General features: G+C 42.0%; 1 protein-coding gene across 3 annotated transcripts in view; it reads left to right on the forward strand.

The window, feature by feature from the left end:
* ADCY8 (adenylate cyclase 8) overlaps positions 1 to 20,160 on the forward strand; it is a gene marked incomplete at both ends in the record, with an annotated part of 164,780 nt that overhangs the window by 101,300 nt on the left and 43,320 nt on the right. For 2 of the 3 annotated variants that reach the window (XM_084230786.1, XM_084230787.1), the window contains 2 exons: positions 3,548 to 3,745; positions 17,256 to 17,356. In XM_084230786.1, the coding sequence (XP_084086912.1) occupies positions 3,548 to 3,745; positions 17,256 to 17,356 (299 nt within the window). The remainder of the gene's footprint in view (positions 1 to 3,547; positions 3,746 to 17,255; positions 17,357 to 20,160) is intronic. The other variant, XM_084230788.1, reaches the window with a different exon arrangement.

Genomic DNA, 20,160 nt, shown 5'->3' on the forward strand with positions numbered 1-20,160 from the left:
AGAAGGGACTCTTGTTCTCGTTTGAGCTTCAATCTGTCTGAAGCACCTGTGGAGAAGGAAGTGATTTCTCAGATGCCTGAGGGAGGCATGGATCCTAATTAGGAAACATATCTGGGTTGCAATGTCTTTCTGTGAAGAGACTCAGACAAGAAGGACCAGCAATAGCTCCTGACACTGTTGCTGCAGTTGGACTTCCTGAAAATCAAATAGCTGAAAATACCAGTTAGAGTAAATGTAAAACTGCACATAATATATTAGTATATAGAAATATAATATACATTTATATAAACCTATTCAAGAATATGTATTCAATTATATATGTATATCATATATATACTATATGCAATTACTCTCATGACATTTCCATTTCCTCCATTTCATCCTTTGTTTTCCTGTTCTCTAGCCAAGTAAGTTGTCTATGGAAAGGAACAAGCTCAACATTCTGGAGATCAATTTAAGGCTGGAGTCTTATTTGAAAGTTTATGCTGTTTTTAACATGATCCCAATCTCACTCACATTGGTGCTATAAGTTAAAAAAGGGAAGCTGTTATTCTATGTAAAGTAACTTGTTTGAGTATAACTAGAAATCAGCACGCAAGACTTGTTACACATTTCCCTTATACTGCTTACACATGAACCACCAAAGCTGTTGGCATGGATTTGGGGTTTGGTAGCGTTGCTTTGTTTACAGTAAACATGTGGTCAAATCTCTGCAGCTGTTACTAATGAAGGGAAGGGCTATCAGAGACTATTGCAAAGTGGTTTTGTTGCACCAAAGTCATTCAAGCTTCACAGCAGTGCATTGTGGGGTAAGTGAAAGCAGGGCTCTGCCTTCCTAATTCCAACTTGCTGAAGTTCTCGATTTGATGTTGGTCTTTCCTTGAGCACCTATGTCCTGAAGGTATTAGGCACTAGCGTGATTGCTGGCCAAACAACAGGTATAATTGTCTTCTGTAATGACAAGGCAAATGATGAGAAAAGGCCTCACTGAACATGGGCTACCTGCACAAAATATTAGGAGTATATTACAAGGAATAAAAAGAATTACTTAGACAAGAAAAGAATTCTACACCTCAGCATCATCGATATTTTGAAGCAAAAGTCTTCCAAGCTCTAAATCAAAACCTGATGGCACCAATGAAAGAGAGGGCTTCCAAATTTCTCTCTCATTTGAAACAGGCACACCAAAGAACAATAGAATTTTGTGAGGGGTAAGGAAGCTCTGAGAGGAGATTTATTAGTCTTTTCCTTACAACAATGGTCAATGGCATAGGCATACAGGAAGCAACATCAATTTCTAATTTTCCCTGATGACATTTTCACCAATTACCATCAAGATGAGTAAAATGAGAACAAAGCAGAGAGGTATTCCTTGAATTAAATGTATTCAATGTAAAATAGCTTTTGTTCTGAAATTATATCATTCTTGTTGGGAAGAAAAATGTCTTTTATGAACTAGAGAGCTATAGTTGAGGTTATTTGCTGCTACCATTGCTGCTGTGACTTATATAAATCAGGACCCCAAATATTTTTGAAGCTTCCCTTCCCCTGAAATCCAAAGGTTTAAGAGCTTCTGACAGCAGGAGGGGGCTGATTGAGCAGGTAGGGTTAATTTAGTTCAAGGAAAGAAAAACTCCGATTACAGAGTGCTAGAAATGTTAACTATGAATGTACCTAGATACTCGTAGAGATACTCATGAGGTCCAGCCCCACTCCCTAGTCAGGGAGCATGTTGGGCTCTCTAAGGCAGAATATATGGCCAGACAAGGACAGCTTGAGCCTCCCTTGCCACCTCCTTTTCCAGAACAGCGAACTCCACCTTGTCACTTTCCAAATTCATTTTCCAAGAGAATTTCCACCCAAGAAGTCAACAGGAGTGACACTGTGCAACCTCCTCTGCCTTCTGGGATGCTGCTGTCAAAGCATACCATCCCCAAGGCTCCAGCCCTGTGCCCTGCATGGGTTCTGTCCTTCAATTTTCTGGAACATTGGTCCCTGCTTCCTTTTCTCTTTTCCAACCCATCTTTCCACCACTCATCCTGCCAAACCTCCCCCTAACATCTGTCTCTTTCTCTGTGGCAGCATCCTTGGTCCTCAGAGCTGAAATGAACCACTTTGGCACCGTGAGAGCACCTACTTGGCTTTCTCCTGTGGCACATGCAACTCCCTCCCTTATCCTGGGACTGGAGAAGAGGGTTTCAGTCATTTCTACCCATGCTAAAGCCCTGCTATAGAATTCTTTAGAAGAATTTAGGTTGCATTGATTATCTCCATGAAGGGTCCAACTGGACCAGAGAAAGAGCCCTTCTAGAGTGGGCTAGAAGGCTCCACAAGGTCAAAGCCCGCGACCCTACCTCTGAAGTCAGAGGACTTGCCCCAGCTGTAGAGAAGCTGGTGGCTCCTGAGCACATCTCTCTGAGGCTCATGGAGAGAAGGGTTCTGGTGGAGGCTCCAAGACCCTGTCCACACCCACAGGCTGCCACTGGACGGCTCCTCCCTCTCATCTCCTGGGCTCTTAGCATGGCCACACTGGGAGACTGACGGAGAGATGTGGACACAGTATATATGCACAGGGCAAGGGGCTTCGATTCCCCACTCCACAGGTGCACTGCAGCCTGTGTCTCTCCCCATGGAAATCTCTTGTGGTATGAGATGAGCATTCCTGTCCTGACAGCCCTTCTGCTCCAATTTGCCCTTTTTGGCCAGAGAAATTGTCTGAAATTGGAGCAAGCATTGCATTTGGCCAGATCCAGCCAGTTGACCTTGTCAGTTGCAGCTGAATTGCCAAGAGGTGACTCCCGGCCTATCCGGTGTGTCTCCATAAGCAATGCCATTTCCAGCTGTTCCCAGTGACCACTGAGGCCGACTGCTCCTTCCCCACCTTGTGCTGTTTAACTGTGTGAAATGGTGAGAGACTGCAGCTGCTTGCATTTTTGGCCTAAAGGAAATGAAACACATATATCTATATGGTCATATAGATATATAGTGGTCTATGGGGAAAAACATATTGGTGGAGTGTAAAAATCTAGCAATCTTTACGAAGCCTACGTTGCAATCTGTCCATGATAATGCAAAAACGAATAAATAAATAAAAGCAAGCCATGGACCCCAAGTCTCTCCACCACCACTAAGGAAGACCCCACTAAAATGTGGGATCTGGAGGTGGAAGTATCTGTGGACTTTCAGGCATATTTTACTTTTTGTCATCTGTCTGAGTTCTCTTCCTCTGCTACCAGGGTTGTGCCTGGTGAGAGAAAGATCCTAGATGACCATTTCCAAGCTGACAGCTCTCCAAATACCTGCACCAAAGGAATTCAGTGCACCTACATAGAGGAAAAGAAAGCGTCCCTTTCGATGTGGTCTTTTGCCAGGTTGTGTTTCTCTAAACCAAATGTTACCTGATCAACTGCTGTAGGTTTCACTGAATACAACTGCATGGAACGCTGTGACCGTTTGCAATGCAACCTGATCTAAAAACATTGCATTTTTCTTTTTAATCCAAAGGGGACTAGCAGGTTTATTGTGTTTGCATGTGCTTTCCCCCTAGACTCTGGCTGCCCTAACAAGAAATTCAATAAATCTACTTCCAAACCATCTTGCACAAGCTTTGCATGTCCAGTCTGGGCCTGAGGAAATTAACAAGAGAATAGAACATACCATCGACTTGCGGAGTGGCGATAAATTGAGAAGAGAGCATATCAAGCCTTTCTCACTGATGTTTAAAGACTCCAGCCTGGAGCACAAGGTAGAGCTGGGTCACTGCAGCGGCTCTTTTTCTGAAGTAAACGGTGGTAAATGTTGGTGGGACGAGAGCGAGCAGGGGCTGTGTTACCTGTTGGTTGGTTGGTTTTGCTGTTTGTTTGTGTATTTGTTTGGTTTGGTTTGGTCCTGTCTTGTCTTTTTGAAAATCATGAGCAGACTGAAGGCCATGAAAGGAAATGCTGGTTAGATAAAGAGCCTCAGCTCTGCGCTTTCAGGAAAAGACACAAAAAACAAAGAGCCCTTCACTGGCAGCATCCAAGGAGTCCCTTCCAGTTGGAGATTATTCACCCAGGATACATTAGCACCCACCTACCTTTGCTCTTAGGAATTCACAACAGTTGCAACCCTTGTACATAATGCATGGGGACACCCAATAGCTTGATGGAAGCATTAGCGATAACCTCGTCTTTCTCAGATTGCAGACACCTGTCCTCCCATTTTGCCAATTGTCCGCTGCCCCAGAGTCCCCCCCAATCTAGGCCTAATAGCTGGAAGATGGGATGTGGAATGAGAGTTGGGTTGAAATTCCACCTCTGCCTCTTCCTTGCTGTGTGACCTTCAGAAAGGGAAGCAGCCTCTCTGAGCAATGTACTGAGTTCCTCTCTATACATTGAGGAGAATGGGCATGCCTCCCTCGGAGGTGATGATGAAAGGCTCCAGGTGATGCTTTGATTAGGTTAAGTGTTTGAGAATGGCTGCCATGGCCATAGTGAGGATAATGTTTTTCCCGTGCCCCTCTCTATCACAGCTCCAAATTGTAAAGGGTTGTGGGAAGCTCCAAACTGTAAAGGCAGGTGCCATCCATGCTTAACAGGGCTGCTCCTTTGCCCTGATGGAAACTAACAGACTTTCCCTGACTGAACACAGGAGGCGCTTGGCTGCAGGAGCCTCAGGCATGAACAGCAGGGAATTTGCAAACACACTTCAGGAGTTTGATCTGATACTCTGCAAAGCTTCAGTGAGCAATTTTTTGTGAGTTTGCTCAGCTGCCTGGCAGAGTCTGCTGTCCTTGGTTTAGGGAGTTCACACTTCTATGCACATGCACATTCCCTGTGAGTATCTTTGCTAGCGACCTAAAGGTTACAAATCCAAAATTAAAACCTTCACCTGCAGTTCACAATTTGACATGCTTTGTGTCCTTGTACTAACAAGATGAAGAAAATCTTTGCCTCACTCTACTGCCACTCCCCACCAATAACAGGTGGACTTTTCATATACATAATATAATTAAGGACTAAAGTCCAAATTAAATGCATTTTCTTTCCTGGTTACACTGAAGGAGCTAGGAAGAACAGGGTGGTCTTGCAAAGAACCTTCTCAATTAGCCTGTGTAAATAGCTGTGTCCAAACCTACACAAAACCCTTCCATTCATTGTTAGAGATACACTTGCTTTGCTAATGACCTGATTCCTGCAGATTTAGATATTTTCTAATTTTTATAAAATCATGTTTTATTTAATCATGTCTGCATCTCATCTGCAGACATCTGGTGCTGGAGCAGGAATGGTAGGGGAGACAGTGTTTGAGGTTTATTTCTGTGGCCAAGGGAGGTGCTTTTAGGAGGAGCAAAGAGCAGCATCCTGAAGACATGGGGCATCGCCCCTGGGCAGCCCAGCCTTGCCCCTTCTGGCGTGTGCTCTACCTGCGTGGCCCCGGGAGTGGAGGCAGGGGCACACCATTTCCCTGGCGTCAGGAAGACGTTCCTCCTTGGCGTCTCCTCTGCGATCCTCTCTGGAGGCTGGGATATTGCTGAGCAGAGGCTATGCCCTGAGGAACTGTCACTGGCTGGTTATCAAAAACCAGGCCCTCTTCTAAGCTGTTCCCATAAAAATGACAAGTATAGAATAGATGTGATTTATTATGAGTGTCATTTTACATTGATGAAATAGAAACAATGAGAAATGATTATGTAGCTTGGTCAAACTCTGTCATTTGAGGGGGTGGGATCCATGCCTGCAACACTGCTTCTCCCTGGAGCCCCTCAGACTAGCGCTGATAGATCCTTGGGTGAAGAAGACAATCTCTACTATCTTCATCACCTCTTTGAACCTTGGATGTGGTCGGGGCACAAGGGAAGTGTTATGGAAAGAGATTATATAGGAAAATATCTCAGAGCCTGAGGATCTTCAAACCCGTAAAAGAGCACCTAGTATCAGTGTGCGTCTACTTTGTGCCTGTGTCTATAGGTTTATTGTATCCCAGTGAAACATTACTGCGCTGCAGACAAAAGAGAAACAGCCCCTGTAGAGGTCAAACAGAGGTCATTCATCTCTAGTCCAGGGGCCATGTTGGCTTAACGTTAAGGTACCATCGACTGAGAGATTCTCCATTTTTTTATGCAGCTCTAACGAAAAAAAAAAAAAAAACAATATTGGGAAACACATACCCCACCCCCCTAAAGTGGACTTACACCCTCAGAGTAAGGACGTAGAAAAATAAAAACCCATCCAGCCATCCAGGAGAGTGAAGAATCCTACAAGCCTACACCCTAGTATTGGGTTAGATGGGAAAAAAAAGAAAAGGGAATAAAAACTAAATCTGCATAACTTTGCTGCCTGAATTCACTTTCTGAATGTGGTCTTTAAAAAAACTTCAGAGAATGCAATCTGAAGGGGCCCCAGCTGATATTGCCCCCTGGTTGCCAGAAGAAGCAATCGCTAGGAGTGCCAACACAAGGCTTTAGGACTCGCTGGGGAGTCAAATGCATTCTGATTTCAGGGACATTAAAATGTGAGGGGGTAAAAGCCAGGCAGCTTCGAATTGTTGAAATATATATAGTATGTGAAACTAAGACCTTTTCTCTTACCACTGCCCTCCCGTACTTCTCAGGAGCAAGTTTGGCCCATTCAAGCGTGCTTTCTGAAAGAGAAAGTAGAAAAGGAAGTGATTTTTCCCTTGGAGATGTAGGGAAGAAAGGGCTTTGTGGTGCTTAAGCAATACAAAGAGGTATGACTACGTAAATCTGTTCTCTTGTCCACCTTTAAGAGTGAATTAGAGAACACAAAATTCATTCAGACATTGCCTGGTTACATTTGCTTATAAAAATTAGCATAGCTGCCTGAGCAGTGTATGGTGAAGCCTACTTTTCTATGCCTCATGGAGTTGAAAAAATATTTACTGAATGAAGACCCCAGTTAAGGAGAATGTTGGAGACTGGCTCTCCCCTGTAGCTGACCTCGTGATACTGTTCAGAATTCTAAGAATCAAAAAAAGTGGATCTGTTCAGACAGCAGTGGTTTCAGGGGAGAACACCATAAATTCCACCCCTTTCTCTGCCAAGTCCTGTCAAGGGAGCTCGCGTGCGCACACACACATCTCTTCAGTTGAGCTTCAGAAAAGTGTGTTTATGAGTTGTGAGGGTTAACCATGTTGGGGCAGCAGATGCCCGGTTTCTGGTCCTTGGCTTTGTGACATGGAGAGATGGACATCAGCTCCCGGTCATGTAGCAGTAGGAATGAGGATCTGAACTCCCCAGGGCCATCATGATTCTATCTCCTGATTGGCCTAAAACAAGCTTTACACCTGTTTTCTCAATAGAATTATTAATAGCCCCACCTTTTACTCTCAAAAACCAACAGTGTAGGTGGAAAGTCATGGAATCCAAGGTTTGCATCTCCATCGGCGGGAATGATCGTGCTCAACCCCTTCACTTCCCATCACCCCCACGGGGGTAGGGGAGGCACTCCGGCTAGTCACCAAAGGCCTCCTCCAGGTCCTCCCCAATTTCTATCCTTTATTTTGGCCCTCTGGGGCTAAAATTTCTAAGGGAGTTTACGGATCTCAGAGGCAAACAGAAATCAGAATTACAGTGAAGAGTCATGGTGCTTATGACATATGTCAGATATTGGTGATCATATGGGACTTTTTTCCTTTTATGTGACTGTTTTTCTTACTTAAAAAAAAAAGAATGAGTTTTCACTAAAGAAAGCTCTTGCCAAGCATATAAGACAGGAGAAAGAAAGAGAGAGAGAGAGAGAGAGAGAGACATTCTGGGATCTTACAACCCAGGTAAACCTCTCTGAATATTTGGCTTCCATCATGCTGGTCTTTCATGAATGTGAGTCTGTGTACTTATTACACAGTTTTTCATCAAAAGGGCCTTTTTGTGCATACTGCTTTGTAGTGTGAAGCTTTCTTTGCTGGGGCCTTTTCCCATACCAGGAGATATTCAGTTACAAAATAATTTTTTTTAACTGCATCCAATTCCATTGCATATTCTGTTGCATTTTTGGTTCTTTTCTCAGTTTTTCACTGCCATGAACTATAAAACTACATTGCAGCGACCATTGGCAGTGTTAAGTCATGCATCTGTGCTTAATTACTTCTCTAAGATAAGAATTCCAAACATGAGCATCAAGTACTTGATAAGCATTTGGAAATTGCCCTGAAGAATTGTGGACAACTATACTTTAAGCATTTGATAAATTGATTAGGGCTTGATAGCATCTCCTTGCCGTTTTTATCTCTGTAGTTATTGTTGAGGTTGAATGTTTCTATGTTTTTATGTTTGCATCCTTGTATTTCTCCTTTTGTAATTTGCACAATTGTCTTGCTTGTGTCATCTGTGTATTTATCTTGTTTGTGCTATTTGCACATTTGTCTTAGTTGCCTACTTTGACAATCGAACTCACCTCTGTCTTACTGATTTGTGAGTATTCTTTACATAGTGAAGGACTTAACTCAAAACCACTTACAAGATGACATTTTTCAGCACATGGTCCTCATTTCTCTCTGAGGATAAGCCTCTCAATGAAGCTTAGGATGGGAAGGCAATTAGTTACAATTGCGTAGGGATGTTTCCAGGCCAAAGAAACCCATCCAAAACCATTAGTAGTTTAAGAGGATTTAATCACATGGAAACACTTATTTGGAGTGACTATTAAACTTGCAGTTCCCAAATAATGTCACCACTCAGACTGAAGCAGTTCTGCATCCTGAGTAAGATGAGAATATGTTTAATATAGGCTTCAAAACTGATTGGCAACATATGCTTTTATATGGACATTTCAGTAGTTAAAATGAAGCCTTATCAATAACGATGAGATTTCTTTCCTTTTATCAATTTTGCTAGTCTTTCTGCTTCATTCTGACATTGTTTTCTTTGAGAAAAGGCCTCCTCCTTTTGTCATTGTGATGAATCTGACTCACCTTTTCCCCAAAATTCAGCCTACTTCTGCTCCACTTTGCAAAGTCCTCTTGTTTTATAGTCCTCTTTCCATACAGTTTGTGTTGAGGATGGGCCTGGTGGGTGCTTAAAAGGAAGTATACAGCTGTGCAGAAAGCAAATAACTTGGAGGCAAAAAAGAAAAAGAAGGAAGAGAAAAATTAAAACCATGAAAGTTTCTTTTATCCTCTATTTGCCTCACGTAAACATACATGCACAGGTGCACACACCTGCAGCTAGGTAGGCACCACATATACACAGCCCATCACGGGCTCCTGGCAATACCCAGAACCCTGATGCAGGTAAACTGAAACGAGGGCAACATCATCACCCTAGATGTCCATATACATGTAAAAATCAAGTGCATAAGCAAACACATAAAATACCTCCTCTTAGGGAAGTGGAGAGAGGTATGGTAAGTCCTTGAATTATCCTTGGCCCATATGTCCAAAAAGGAGACTGGTTGGTATAAGCAGTCAAGGAATTATTTGTGTTATCACAAGGCTGGAGAGAGCAGGCAAAATTGGAAATCATGTCCTAAGAAATCCAATAATAAATTAAACGACACTGCGAGAGCTTCAATTTTTACACACACACATCAGTGATCAGATTTTGCCCACCTTTTCTGTGATAATAATAATTCTGATAGTTTGTCCTAATCATAATAGCCATCTTATCTGGTCCTTGCTCTGAATCAGTTGAGTGCTGAGTATTTTCAAAACATTCGTTTAATGTTACTTTTTTCTGTCGCAGCTGTATAAAAACCAGAATTTGTCTCACAAGCGAACCTTTAGGTAATCCTTTGGCTGAGTACAGTTGGTTTTTATTTATGTCTAGAATTTCTCAGATTTCTCTATTCTTTCTAAAGAAAATTGAAGTTATATGGAAACTGAAAAGATTTCAGTGAAAACGCAGCCCAACCTTTGAAATCTTTCTTCTTATGAGCTGTTGGAGTTAAAATGAGTGGGATAAGATAATTAAGGAGGAATTTGGCAAAGCAAATTGTTAGGCAAGTGAATAAATTTTCTGATTGCTTAAATGTTGGACTGTGGTGTTAGATAGCGAGAAAAAGTATATTTCTTTCTTAGAGACATTCCAAATTTGTTGAATGTCTCCATGTGTCATTCAGATGCAGGGAATGACATGGTCTCAGATGTTCTCACTCATTTTCTGAATCAGACACATCTTGATGATCAGGCAGACTGACAAAACACACTGCTGAGGGGAGCAGCGGGCATGGCAGGAGAGGTCTGCGCGCCATGTGGGACCCTCGTCTGTGGCGGGGATCAAACTGGCGCTGCAGAGGCTGCGGGCAGCTTCACAGCCCAGCGCTCAACCACTGCACCACCAGGGGAGGCCCACCTGTTCATTCTTGATATCACTTGTAAAATACTGCTATTTCTACCTCTAGGTAGTCAAATGATATCAAGTACCATATCACTTGTATTTTTGTACCGGACCAATTAGCTACCTCCAGTCCCATAAAGCCTGCATTTTCAGAGTCAAAAGTACAAATTTCACCTATTCTGTGTAGAATGACAGAATTCTGACAATGTCAAGTCAATAGTTATTTTCCCACGCCTTGAAAGTCCTGTGCTTCATGAGTGAACATCACCGTCACCTACTGCCAATGACTTCCAGGCAAGGAACACAGAAATAGCTATCAAAATATGGCCTCACCATGGCTTGGGGTGCTGGGCCAGTCAAGAAAGGAAGGGTCTCTTCTCCCAAAGATGGGTAGATTTGGGGGAAGGTGAAGAAGAATATGGGTTGGAAGTTTTATGAAACTCTGCTTGGAATTCTCATGTCAGCCAAGCCCTGCCAGCAAGGAAGAGCATAATGTAAGAAAATGTAGTACCGTTGAGGGGGTATCTTACCAGCCTCACTCATCTGAAGCTGTCCACCTTAGGCATGTGTTTGCAAGGTTCCTGATGAGGCACCTAAACATAAAGCAATCCACCTTTTGTTCAAAAGTTACATTATTTGGAGGGAAGTAGGCCAGTGAGAAATCCCTGTCACTCATTAAAATCACTCCTGATAATGATTTGATCAGATAGTAGACACCAAGATAGGGAAATGGTATATTTCAAAATAAGAAATTATTGGAAATTAACCCTTTGCTCTTTTTTTTTTTTTTTTGCAATTATGCCTTTTACCCATATGATCCATTGAAGGATGCACTAGCCATTGCCATGCTACACAGTATATGAACTTAGCAGTAGGACAGAGGTTAAATTCCTCCTGCAAAATGAGCAGATTACCCCTGTTGAGAGTCTTCTTTAATTTAACTAACATTAATATTAATGAGGATCTGCTAGGAAATTATCTTTCTTCAACTAGATTCATCCAAAGATGAAATGAGCTCTCAAATGAGGGTTTGATTTCCCACATCACTGAAAATATCCAGGGTAGGAGTTAATGGCTCTTTTCTCAACGATTTTACTGAATGAAATCAGCGTTTATAAGGATTGGGCCAAGGAGACAAATCTATCCAATTCACCTATAAAATTGTATAATAAAAGTATAGAGTAGGATTTTAGTTTGAACAATGAACTGCGTAATTGCCTTGATTAGAAGCATCCCCTCCATCTTTGCAGAGGTGTCAGCACCTTTTAGTGAAGAATGTAGGAGAGAACAGTGATTTTTCTTCCACACACCTAGGAAGACTTCTCAGGGCTGTCTCGAGCACAGAGGTGTAGAGAAGTAGAAACTCTATCACCTCTGCAAAATAACATACCCAGTCACCTTCTGTGGATGAAGCATCAAGAATGAACTTTTCCTTCATGAACTCAGACTTGGGTTCCAGGATTTCTTTTAACAGATTTAAGAACCATAGGTCTTTGTGGTTTTGATTTCATTTCTGAAGATGCCTTTCAAGAGAATGCAGAGCTAACTCCCCAGTCATGGACAATGGAGCATCACTTCTACCTGCCCCAATTCTTTAGAAGGGACTTAATCTAACCAAGTAGGGAATTTTTCCTTTCAAAAATTTTTTTTAATGGTGCAAAGATTGTGGTCTCTTTTCTTCTGATGCACTTAAAGAGAATCCACTGGTTTTTTTGGTTGACCTTTCCAAGCCTAAGAAAAGGGCTCTTTGCATTGTTTTGTGCTGGATCCATATCCACCGATCATGAAAAGGCAGCTGTGTCCATTTATTAAATTAATTCACAGAGAGTTTTAAGGGCCAACATTTGCCCAGCTCATACTTCACTTTCATTCTAACCAAGATTTACATAGACTTGAATTTTTCACACACCCCTTTTCTGGTCGTATAAGTCACATTGCTGACACACTGTGAAGAAGAAGAAGAAGACCTGAGTGAAAATAGCAAAGTAGCATCAGGTAATAGAGCCGTAGATTCTCTGAGTTGGCCACTCATGGGCAACGGTGACTTATTTGCTCTCTGCAAGCTACAGCAGAGCATTCCTCGACTGCCTATGGAGTATAGCTCATATCACAAGGCAGACCCAGGGACGCCCAGGCCACTTTTGACCTGATTACGTGACTGTCTCTGTGGTGGTCTCGGGATAACTCTGCCTGTGATAACATCAAATACTTTGCTGACTCAAATGTTTCTTGACACATGGTCACGATGTCCCTGTAGAGGCAGGAACGGGCACAGTGCAGGTTTTCTGATCCCATGCAGACCTGGTAAAGGAGGAGTCAGAGTCCTCAATGGTTTTTTGCAGGTCTTTTATTGGGGTTCACCAGGCATATGGCAGGCAGGAGTGCTGGGGGGCCGGGAGACTGGCAGGCCTCCCAGCCCCCAGCAAGTCCTCACTCTCTCTGGGCTCCCTGGCGTTCTCTGCTTCTGCTTCTTTGCTTCTCTCATCGGCTTCTTTCTCAGCTTCTCTTGTTGTCCCCGTGACGCCATCCTTAAAAGCCCAGTCTCAGCCCAGGTGAATCCCATCTACCTAGGCCCACACCCTACTCCAGGTGCCCACCATCAGGCATGCATTCAGGACCCCAAGGATCCATCATCTATCCTGATGGCAGGAGGGCAGAAAAGCCTGACATTTTTCCTTACCCTACAGTCCCCTTCCCTGTCCCTCATAAAACCTTGTCCCCCATTCTTCTTCTACCCTCCGGACCCTATTCCTCATACCATTGTCACATGATCAGCCTTTACTAGCCCATGTGCTTTCAATAAATGGCACAAGAATTTGTACTCAAGTAGCAGAGTCTTGCCTTGCAAACCTGCTCCACGACTGTTGTGTCCCTCATCGTGTTCCCGTAGCAGAGCAGCAACAAAGTTCCTGTCCCAACATAGAGCCAATAATAGTTTGAACTTAGGGATCAAACTTCTTGAGTTTTCTAGTCATTGACATTCTGGTTGAATTTCTCAATTATTGATGAGTAGGATTTTCCTCAAAGTGTTGTGAATGAAATGAGATTATCCACATAAAGCACCATATAGCATGGCGCCTACTTGCCCTAAGCATTAACCTTTATTATTCAAATCATCAAATCGATGTTGACCATTTCCTGAATCAACCAAAATCCTACATACGAAAAATTAATAATCATCCCGATTCTCATCTAAGCTTTCAAATGAAGCATTTTAAATTATTTCCAAGGAGCAGGTCATTTGAATTGGCATTAATCCCCTTCACAGGTGACTTAAGTACTGCCTTCAGTCATTTTCTGCCCACGAATGATCTCATGAAATAAACACTCCACTGGGAGTCAAACGTTGTGACTTATTGTCCATTGCTAGAAGATTGGAACAAGAAGATGTGGTGCATACACACCATGGAACACTATACAGCTGTAAGGAAAGACAAATGCTGCCTTCTATAGCAAAATGGAAGGAGTTGAGGGAGTTATAGTAGTAAAGCAAATCAGAATGCAAAGACAAACATCCGACATTCCCAGAGTAGATGACTCAGTAAAGTAAATGCTTAGGAAAATGAATGAACATCAATGAAAGAAGTGTGGCTTCTAAAGTTAAGTGGGGGAGGGGGAGAAAGAAAGGGCTAAGGGGATAAAAGAGATGGTAGTGGGAAAAATAATTTAGAAGTTAAATAAATAATATAAAAATTCCCCCAAATCAAGAGAAATAAAACTCCAATAGAAAGTAGAACCAAAAATTAAACAAAAAGAAATGTGATCCAGCCTGAAACTTACTAACGACTTCCTAATTGACCTTCACAAATGCTTTCCCATATCTGATCCACAAGTTCCTTATCTAAAAAATACATTTATATAATTGCCAAGTTCTCTTGCAGATCAAGGAGTCAGTGAATTAGCATAGTCCAGAAATCATCTCCAACAACACCTTTCCTAAAGTACTTGGAAAAGTGAAGGATTCTACTTCTCTACTTTTTTAGGAGGCAAGGAAGGGGGGAGGATCTTTTCCTAAGACCAGAAACCATTTATAATATTGTGATTCCCTTTCAAAGAATCTTTTTTAACATCATGGGCCAAATAGTCCACAACAAGTAAGAGGCCCCTACTGAGTACAAGCACAGGGGTTGAAGAGAGAATAGAAACGTTCTGAATGGTGATGCTGTGGTTGAAAGGCAGGCTTCTAAAAGGTATAGCAATGAAATAAGTCTAATTATTTGATTAATAGAAACATGTAGATAAGGTTATCAAGTGCTCGAAACACTTTGTATATAATAATTCAATTTATCCTCCTAGCAACCCTTATGACAAAACTCCTACAATTATGTCCATTTTCTAGATGAGGAAACTGTGGCAGAAAAACTTAATAAATTTGTCCAAGGTTGCATACTTAGTAAGTAGTAGAACTGGGCTTCAATTTAAGTAGTATAACTCTAGATTAGTCTATGTTCTTTACTAAGATTTAAAAAAAAAAAAAAGATAAGCAGGGCCAGGTAAGGACAGAACAGAAGTGGGATATGGGATCTCTAACTGTGGCAGGAGGGGCATCTGTGTAACTTAATATAGCGGTGAACCAGTGTTCAGACTTTCACAAATCAAGAGGAAGTGAAATGAATCACCGCTCAACCTCAGTATCCTAACATCCTGAGCCAATTAGGAATTTTCTTTCTGTAGTTCTGCTCTGCATCGCGCTTCCACAGTTAGTGCATTCCATCTGAAACTCACTATTTTGTATTTAATATCAACTCTCACAAATATTATGAGATTCTTTTTCATGTAACAGGGGTATGCACTGGAGTTTGAAGATGAAAATAATGGCGTGTTTTAGTGTTACAAAACTGATGGGTTGTGTTAATTTATTGGACAGACAGGTAGCATGAGGCTTTGCTCACAGAGTGGATGGAGTCAGTCTCTCTACTTTGTCTCTACCAAGCTTTTTTGCTATATGAAAAAATGAAGTGTGAAGCCTTACACAACTTGGAACAAATGATAATTATGTGACATTTTTTAAGCTATCAGTCAAAATCATTCAGGACAGGAATCAGTACATAGTCTTGTGGTCTGTAATAAAGGACCTTGTCATAATGAGAATTGGCCCCAAAATGAAAAGTGATTCTTTGCAAAGAACTGAGCTCTCAGGCACTGGAAGTGGTTAAGATGAGACGTTCCAAACCCCAGGATGCCCTAGCCCAGCTCAGAGAAGAGGAATTCACTTCCTCCAACAAATCAGAGAAGGTCACCTGATGATAATCACTGGGTGTTTGAGTTGCTATAAGATACATTATGGAAGGAGTCCCTGAAGGCTCCATTATAACTCCTAGATAGTGTGGTGATGATGATGGTGGTGGTGGTGATGGTGATGATGATGGTGGTGGTGGTGATGATGGAGAAGACAAAGGGAGGGAAGACAAAAAAAGAGAAGCATCATGTACACTAAACATCACCAAAGTTTTAAAGATTGCATTATAAAATCTATATAAGTAAGCAGTCAGCCAACAAAGAATAATTAGATCTTGTGCATGGATTGTTAAATAAAGTTCAGACATTTATATTTCTTTGAATGAACTTCTTTGTAACAACACATTATTTTCAAGCTGGTGCGTGTGGTCTTTATGACTGCGCTCTGCTCTGAGGCAGCACTGTTGGCCACTACTGGGAAGAGATTTTCTGAGGTTTTATCAGGAGTGAGGATGACTTGTAGTGATTCTTCAGGCCCATGTCCCAAAATCCTCTCCAGATACCACGCTGACACCAGTCTCAAGAAGAAAATCAGGGCCCCATAGAGCAATGAATGGATGTGCAGACTCTAGTCAGCTATGGCTACCCCAAACCTTAGCCAGGACGCTATGCAGAGCATCCAGCCTGCAACCCAACCCACACCAGGATGTCAGCAAGAAAATAAAAATCCCAAAACTGTTGATCATGAAACCACAGCACGATAAATTTGGACTCATTGTGTTATTTCATTGACCTATGGCAAACATTCTGTTGGTACCATCGACCTAGAACCCGAGGTGTCCCGAGAGCTTTTGACTGGCTTCCCTTGTACAGTAATTCCATGGAATTCAAATCAGCATCTATGAGTCCCAAAGCCTGGCTCAGCTTTCTGTTCCCCACTGCTCTGTGACCTCCAGCAAGTCTCTAGGCCGCTCTGGAATTAAGGTTAAATGACAGACTTAGTTTAGGCTCATTTTAAGGTGTTTTTCACTTTTAAAAAACCCCTTCTTCCTTCTCAAGGAAATGGATTCTATTTCAGGGTAGTGACTCCAAGATGACTCAGGAAACTAGGCAGGGCCAAGGCAAGCGCACATTCCGTGCAGACCTTGCAGAGGCTTTTAAGGCCGAACAATGAAATTACTGAGTACTCTGGATGATCAAAACAAAGTTACCTCGTTTCCCCAGGCCACCTTGAGCAGATGGCAGAAGGGTGTCGAGCGCCGTGGTCAATCAGTCTTGGCGTCTGCTGTGAAATGAAGGGCCGCACTGGCTGCAGGGCCCGTGGCTGCTTTCTACACTGTCTCATAAACGTAACTTCCAATAGTTTTTATAAGAGCAGAAAGACTCTCCGGGAAAGCATGTCCTTGTGTCCCCACACCTAGCTGGAAATAGAGCAAGATCCTTGAATGACTTCCATTTACTCATGAAGAAAATCAATGTGAATTTGATAGGCTGCATTTATGGGTGTGTTTTCTTCTGTTTTTGTTAAAATTATGTTAGTTCCTAGGGAGAGGAAAAACTGGGTAGTGCATCTTGCAAAGTGAGTGCTCCTGGGCACTCATGGGAAGCTTGGCGGGAGGGATGTGGATAATGTCCTGTGAAGCCTGTTCTGACATCGATTCCGATTCCGGTTAGTTTTAATATTTAATTGCATTGTCTCTTCTTGCTTCTTCACCTCACTCCAAACATCGGTAAAATTCAACACTTTCTATAAGCTCAATTCTGCTGCAAAGTAATTTATTCTCCTTTTTTTTTTTAATTACAGTATTCTCAAATGAGGGATGAAGTATTCAAGTCCAACTTGGTCTGTGCGTTTATCGTTCTTCTGTTTATCACGGCAATACAAAGTTTGCTTCCTTCTTCAAGGTAAATAAAAAGGGCTAAGTTATTGGGTGAAATGTCTTTGTGAGCTGATGGCCCCTCACCTGGAGCCAGTTAACGGACCATTACATGGGATAAGAATTGAAAATAACTGACTGGATCCAGGATCCATAGCAAAATGTTTGACAATATCAGAATCTGTTCCAGTTATCTTACTCTGAATATTAATGTCATTACTCTGTCAAGGCAAGTCTTTTACCAAATCTTAATAATAAAATAGGCTTCCTCTTATTTGACATTGCACTTGTGAGTGCAGAAAGTAAGTGTAGAGCCTGCTTCACCATTTCCTTGCTCACTTGTTAATTACCTCTTTGGTGTTTGTAGTAGATACAGCACCGTAGCTTCCTGGATTAGCAATAACAGTGCTTTACTGGTACTGCAACCACCTACCATTGTTCCACTACTTTACCTATAATAACTCATTGAAACCCACATGACAACCCTGTGAGGTAAGTACTATTAACATCCCAGCCTTAAAAAGGTGAGAAATGGGCCTCCACTGGTGGCCAGCGGTTGAGCGCTGGGCTACAAAGCTGCCCACAGCCTCTGCAGCGCTGGTTCGATCCCCAGCCACCAGCGAGGGTCCCACATGGCTCGCAGACCTCTCCTGCTGTACCCGCTGTTCCCCTCAGCAGTGTATTTCGTCGGTCTGCCTGTTCTGTTCCCCGCTGTGGCTCTGGTGAATTCTCTCACCCTCCCGCGCTTCTAACTGTACCCAGTGCTTGTATAAATAAAAAAAAAAAAAAAAAAAAAAAAGGTGAGAATTGAGGATCAGAGTAATTAGATAAGTTGATTGAGGACTCACAGTTGAAAAATTTTCCGGGCTGATGGCAAACCCCGGGAAGTGTCTTCCAGAGTCCAGGTTACTGACACTCTCTAGACACACACGTCTATCTTACAGGTTGTAGATGAAAGAGCCAGCATTTGAACCTAGCTCTAGATAAGTCCAATGGCCATGCTTTTTGCTCTCTCCTGCACCATAAGGTACTTGCTACCTTAAACTTAAAAGAGTCCCTTCTCCTTAAACTTGTCATGAGTTTTCCCCATTCATGCTTTAAAAATAGCACCAATGAATATTTGTTAGGGGTATAATGAAGGCAGAGCCGTGTGTCAGACTCTGAAGATAGTATAATTTTGCAAGAGGAGGTCTGCAATACTGTAAAATGTAATTTAGTGGAAGAGAGACATTAAAAATGGCTCCCAGTTACTGAGCACTTAGTGCATACTAAGAAAGTGTTAAATCCTTTGCATGTTTTGTCTTAATAAAGCAAATAACTAATAAGCAAGGTAACATTCCAAATCCCATTTTATAAAGTCACGTGTCTTTATAATGGCTGAATTGAGATTTGAACCTAAAGACAGTGTCTATACTTTTAGCTACTTAAATGTTTGTATCAAAGTGATTCTTTTGGTGATTCATTCTGATTAGGTGGATTAAAGAAATTTTGGCATAAAATGTGATATTTTGAATTGAGTAGAATGAGGGAGAAAGAGTCAAAAAATATTGCCAGTGGAGAAAACAGTGCTGGCAAAGACACAGAGGAATGGAAGAGTGTTTGTGAAATAGTGAGAAAATGAAGAATCTAGAGTGAAAGATGTGGTGGGCACTTGGAAAAGAGAGTGAGCTCGCAGGCAGTCATTGTCTAAATGCACCTTAAGGAAGTTAGAGTTAATCCTGGGGGCGGAAAAAAGATGCTGCAAATATTTGCAGAAGGTCATGGAATGATTTGTAAAGGAAAGACATTCACATTAACTAATACACAGCAGCAGTGTTTCACCTTTTCTGAACTAGCAAGGGCATTAGAAGTATAAAGGGGCGTGCTGGAAGATGATGAGAGAGGTGACATTTTTTGAGTCCCTCAAAATTACCAAATATCTGATCAACTAATAGCAAAGCTAAAAACCTCATGGCCTAGACTAACAACAGGAATAGATGGATGTGGTAGCCCCAGAAATTCAAAATCAGAAGTAGGTAGTGATAATCTCTCAATAGTCCCACCATTGATGTGTTTTTTTGTTGTTGTTGTTGTTGTTGTTGTTTTGTGGGACCCTCGCCTGCAGCCGGGGAACGAACAGGCGCTGCAGAGGCTGCGGGCAGCCTCGCAGCCCAGTGCTCAACCACTGTGCCACCAGGGGAGGCCCTGATGTTGTTTTTATTCTGCCATAACAAGAAATGAGTTGTCATGTCACAGAAAGACATGGCTTAATCTTAAGTGGATATTCCAAAGTGAAAGAAGTCTGAACAGCCTAGATTCTGTAATTCCATTTTTATGACATTCTAGAAAGAACAAAGCTGTAAAGACAATAAACAGTTCAGTAACTGCTAGTGAGGAGATAAGGCTCAGGAGATTTTTTTTTTTTTTAGGGTGGTGAAGTTATTCGCTATGATACTGTAATGGTAAAGACACAATAGTATGCATTCATGAAAACTGATAGAACTTTACAGCACAAACAGTAAATCCTAATGTGTACCATATTTTTAAATTATTTCTAAGTTCATGGGGTTCTATGATGGAATCAGACTGTGATAAAAGAATCTAACTGAATTAAAAGTGTAAAACAGTCTCACTAAAAAGAGTGGGGAGAAAATGTGGTTTCCCAGGTGACTTTGGAAATGAGTGGCGTCTGGAGGGCTAAAGGCAAAAAGAACCACAAAAGAGCACAGTACTCTGCTTGATAAAGGTGTTTCTACTAGAGGGACACATTAACAACTTGAATCCACTGTATGTGTGCACTGTAATTCAACAATTAAGTAACTGAATGGCAGATGGCAGAAGACAAGTTTTCTG

This window comes from Talpa europaea (assembly GCF_964194135.1).
Source record: "Talpa europaea genome assembly, chromosome: 3".
In the NCBI taxonomy this organism is placed as follows: domain Eukaryota; kingdom Metazoa; phylum Chordata; class Mammalia; order Eulipotyphla; family Talpidae; genus Talpa; species Talpa europaea.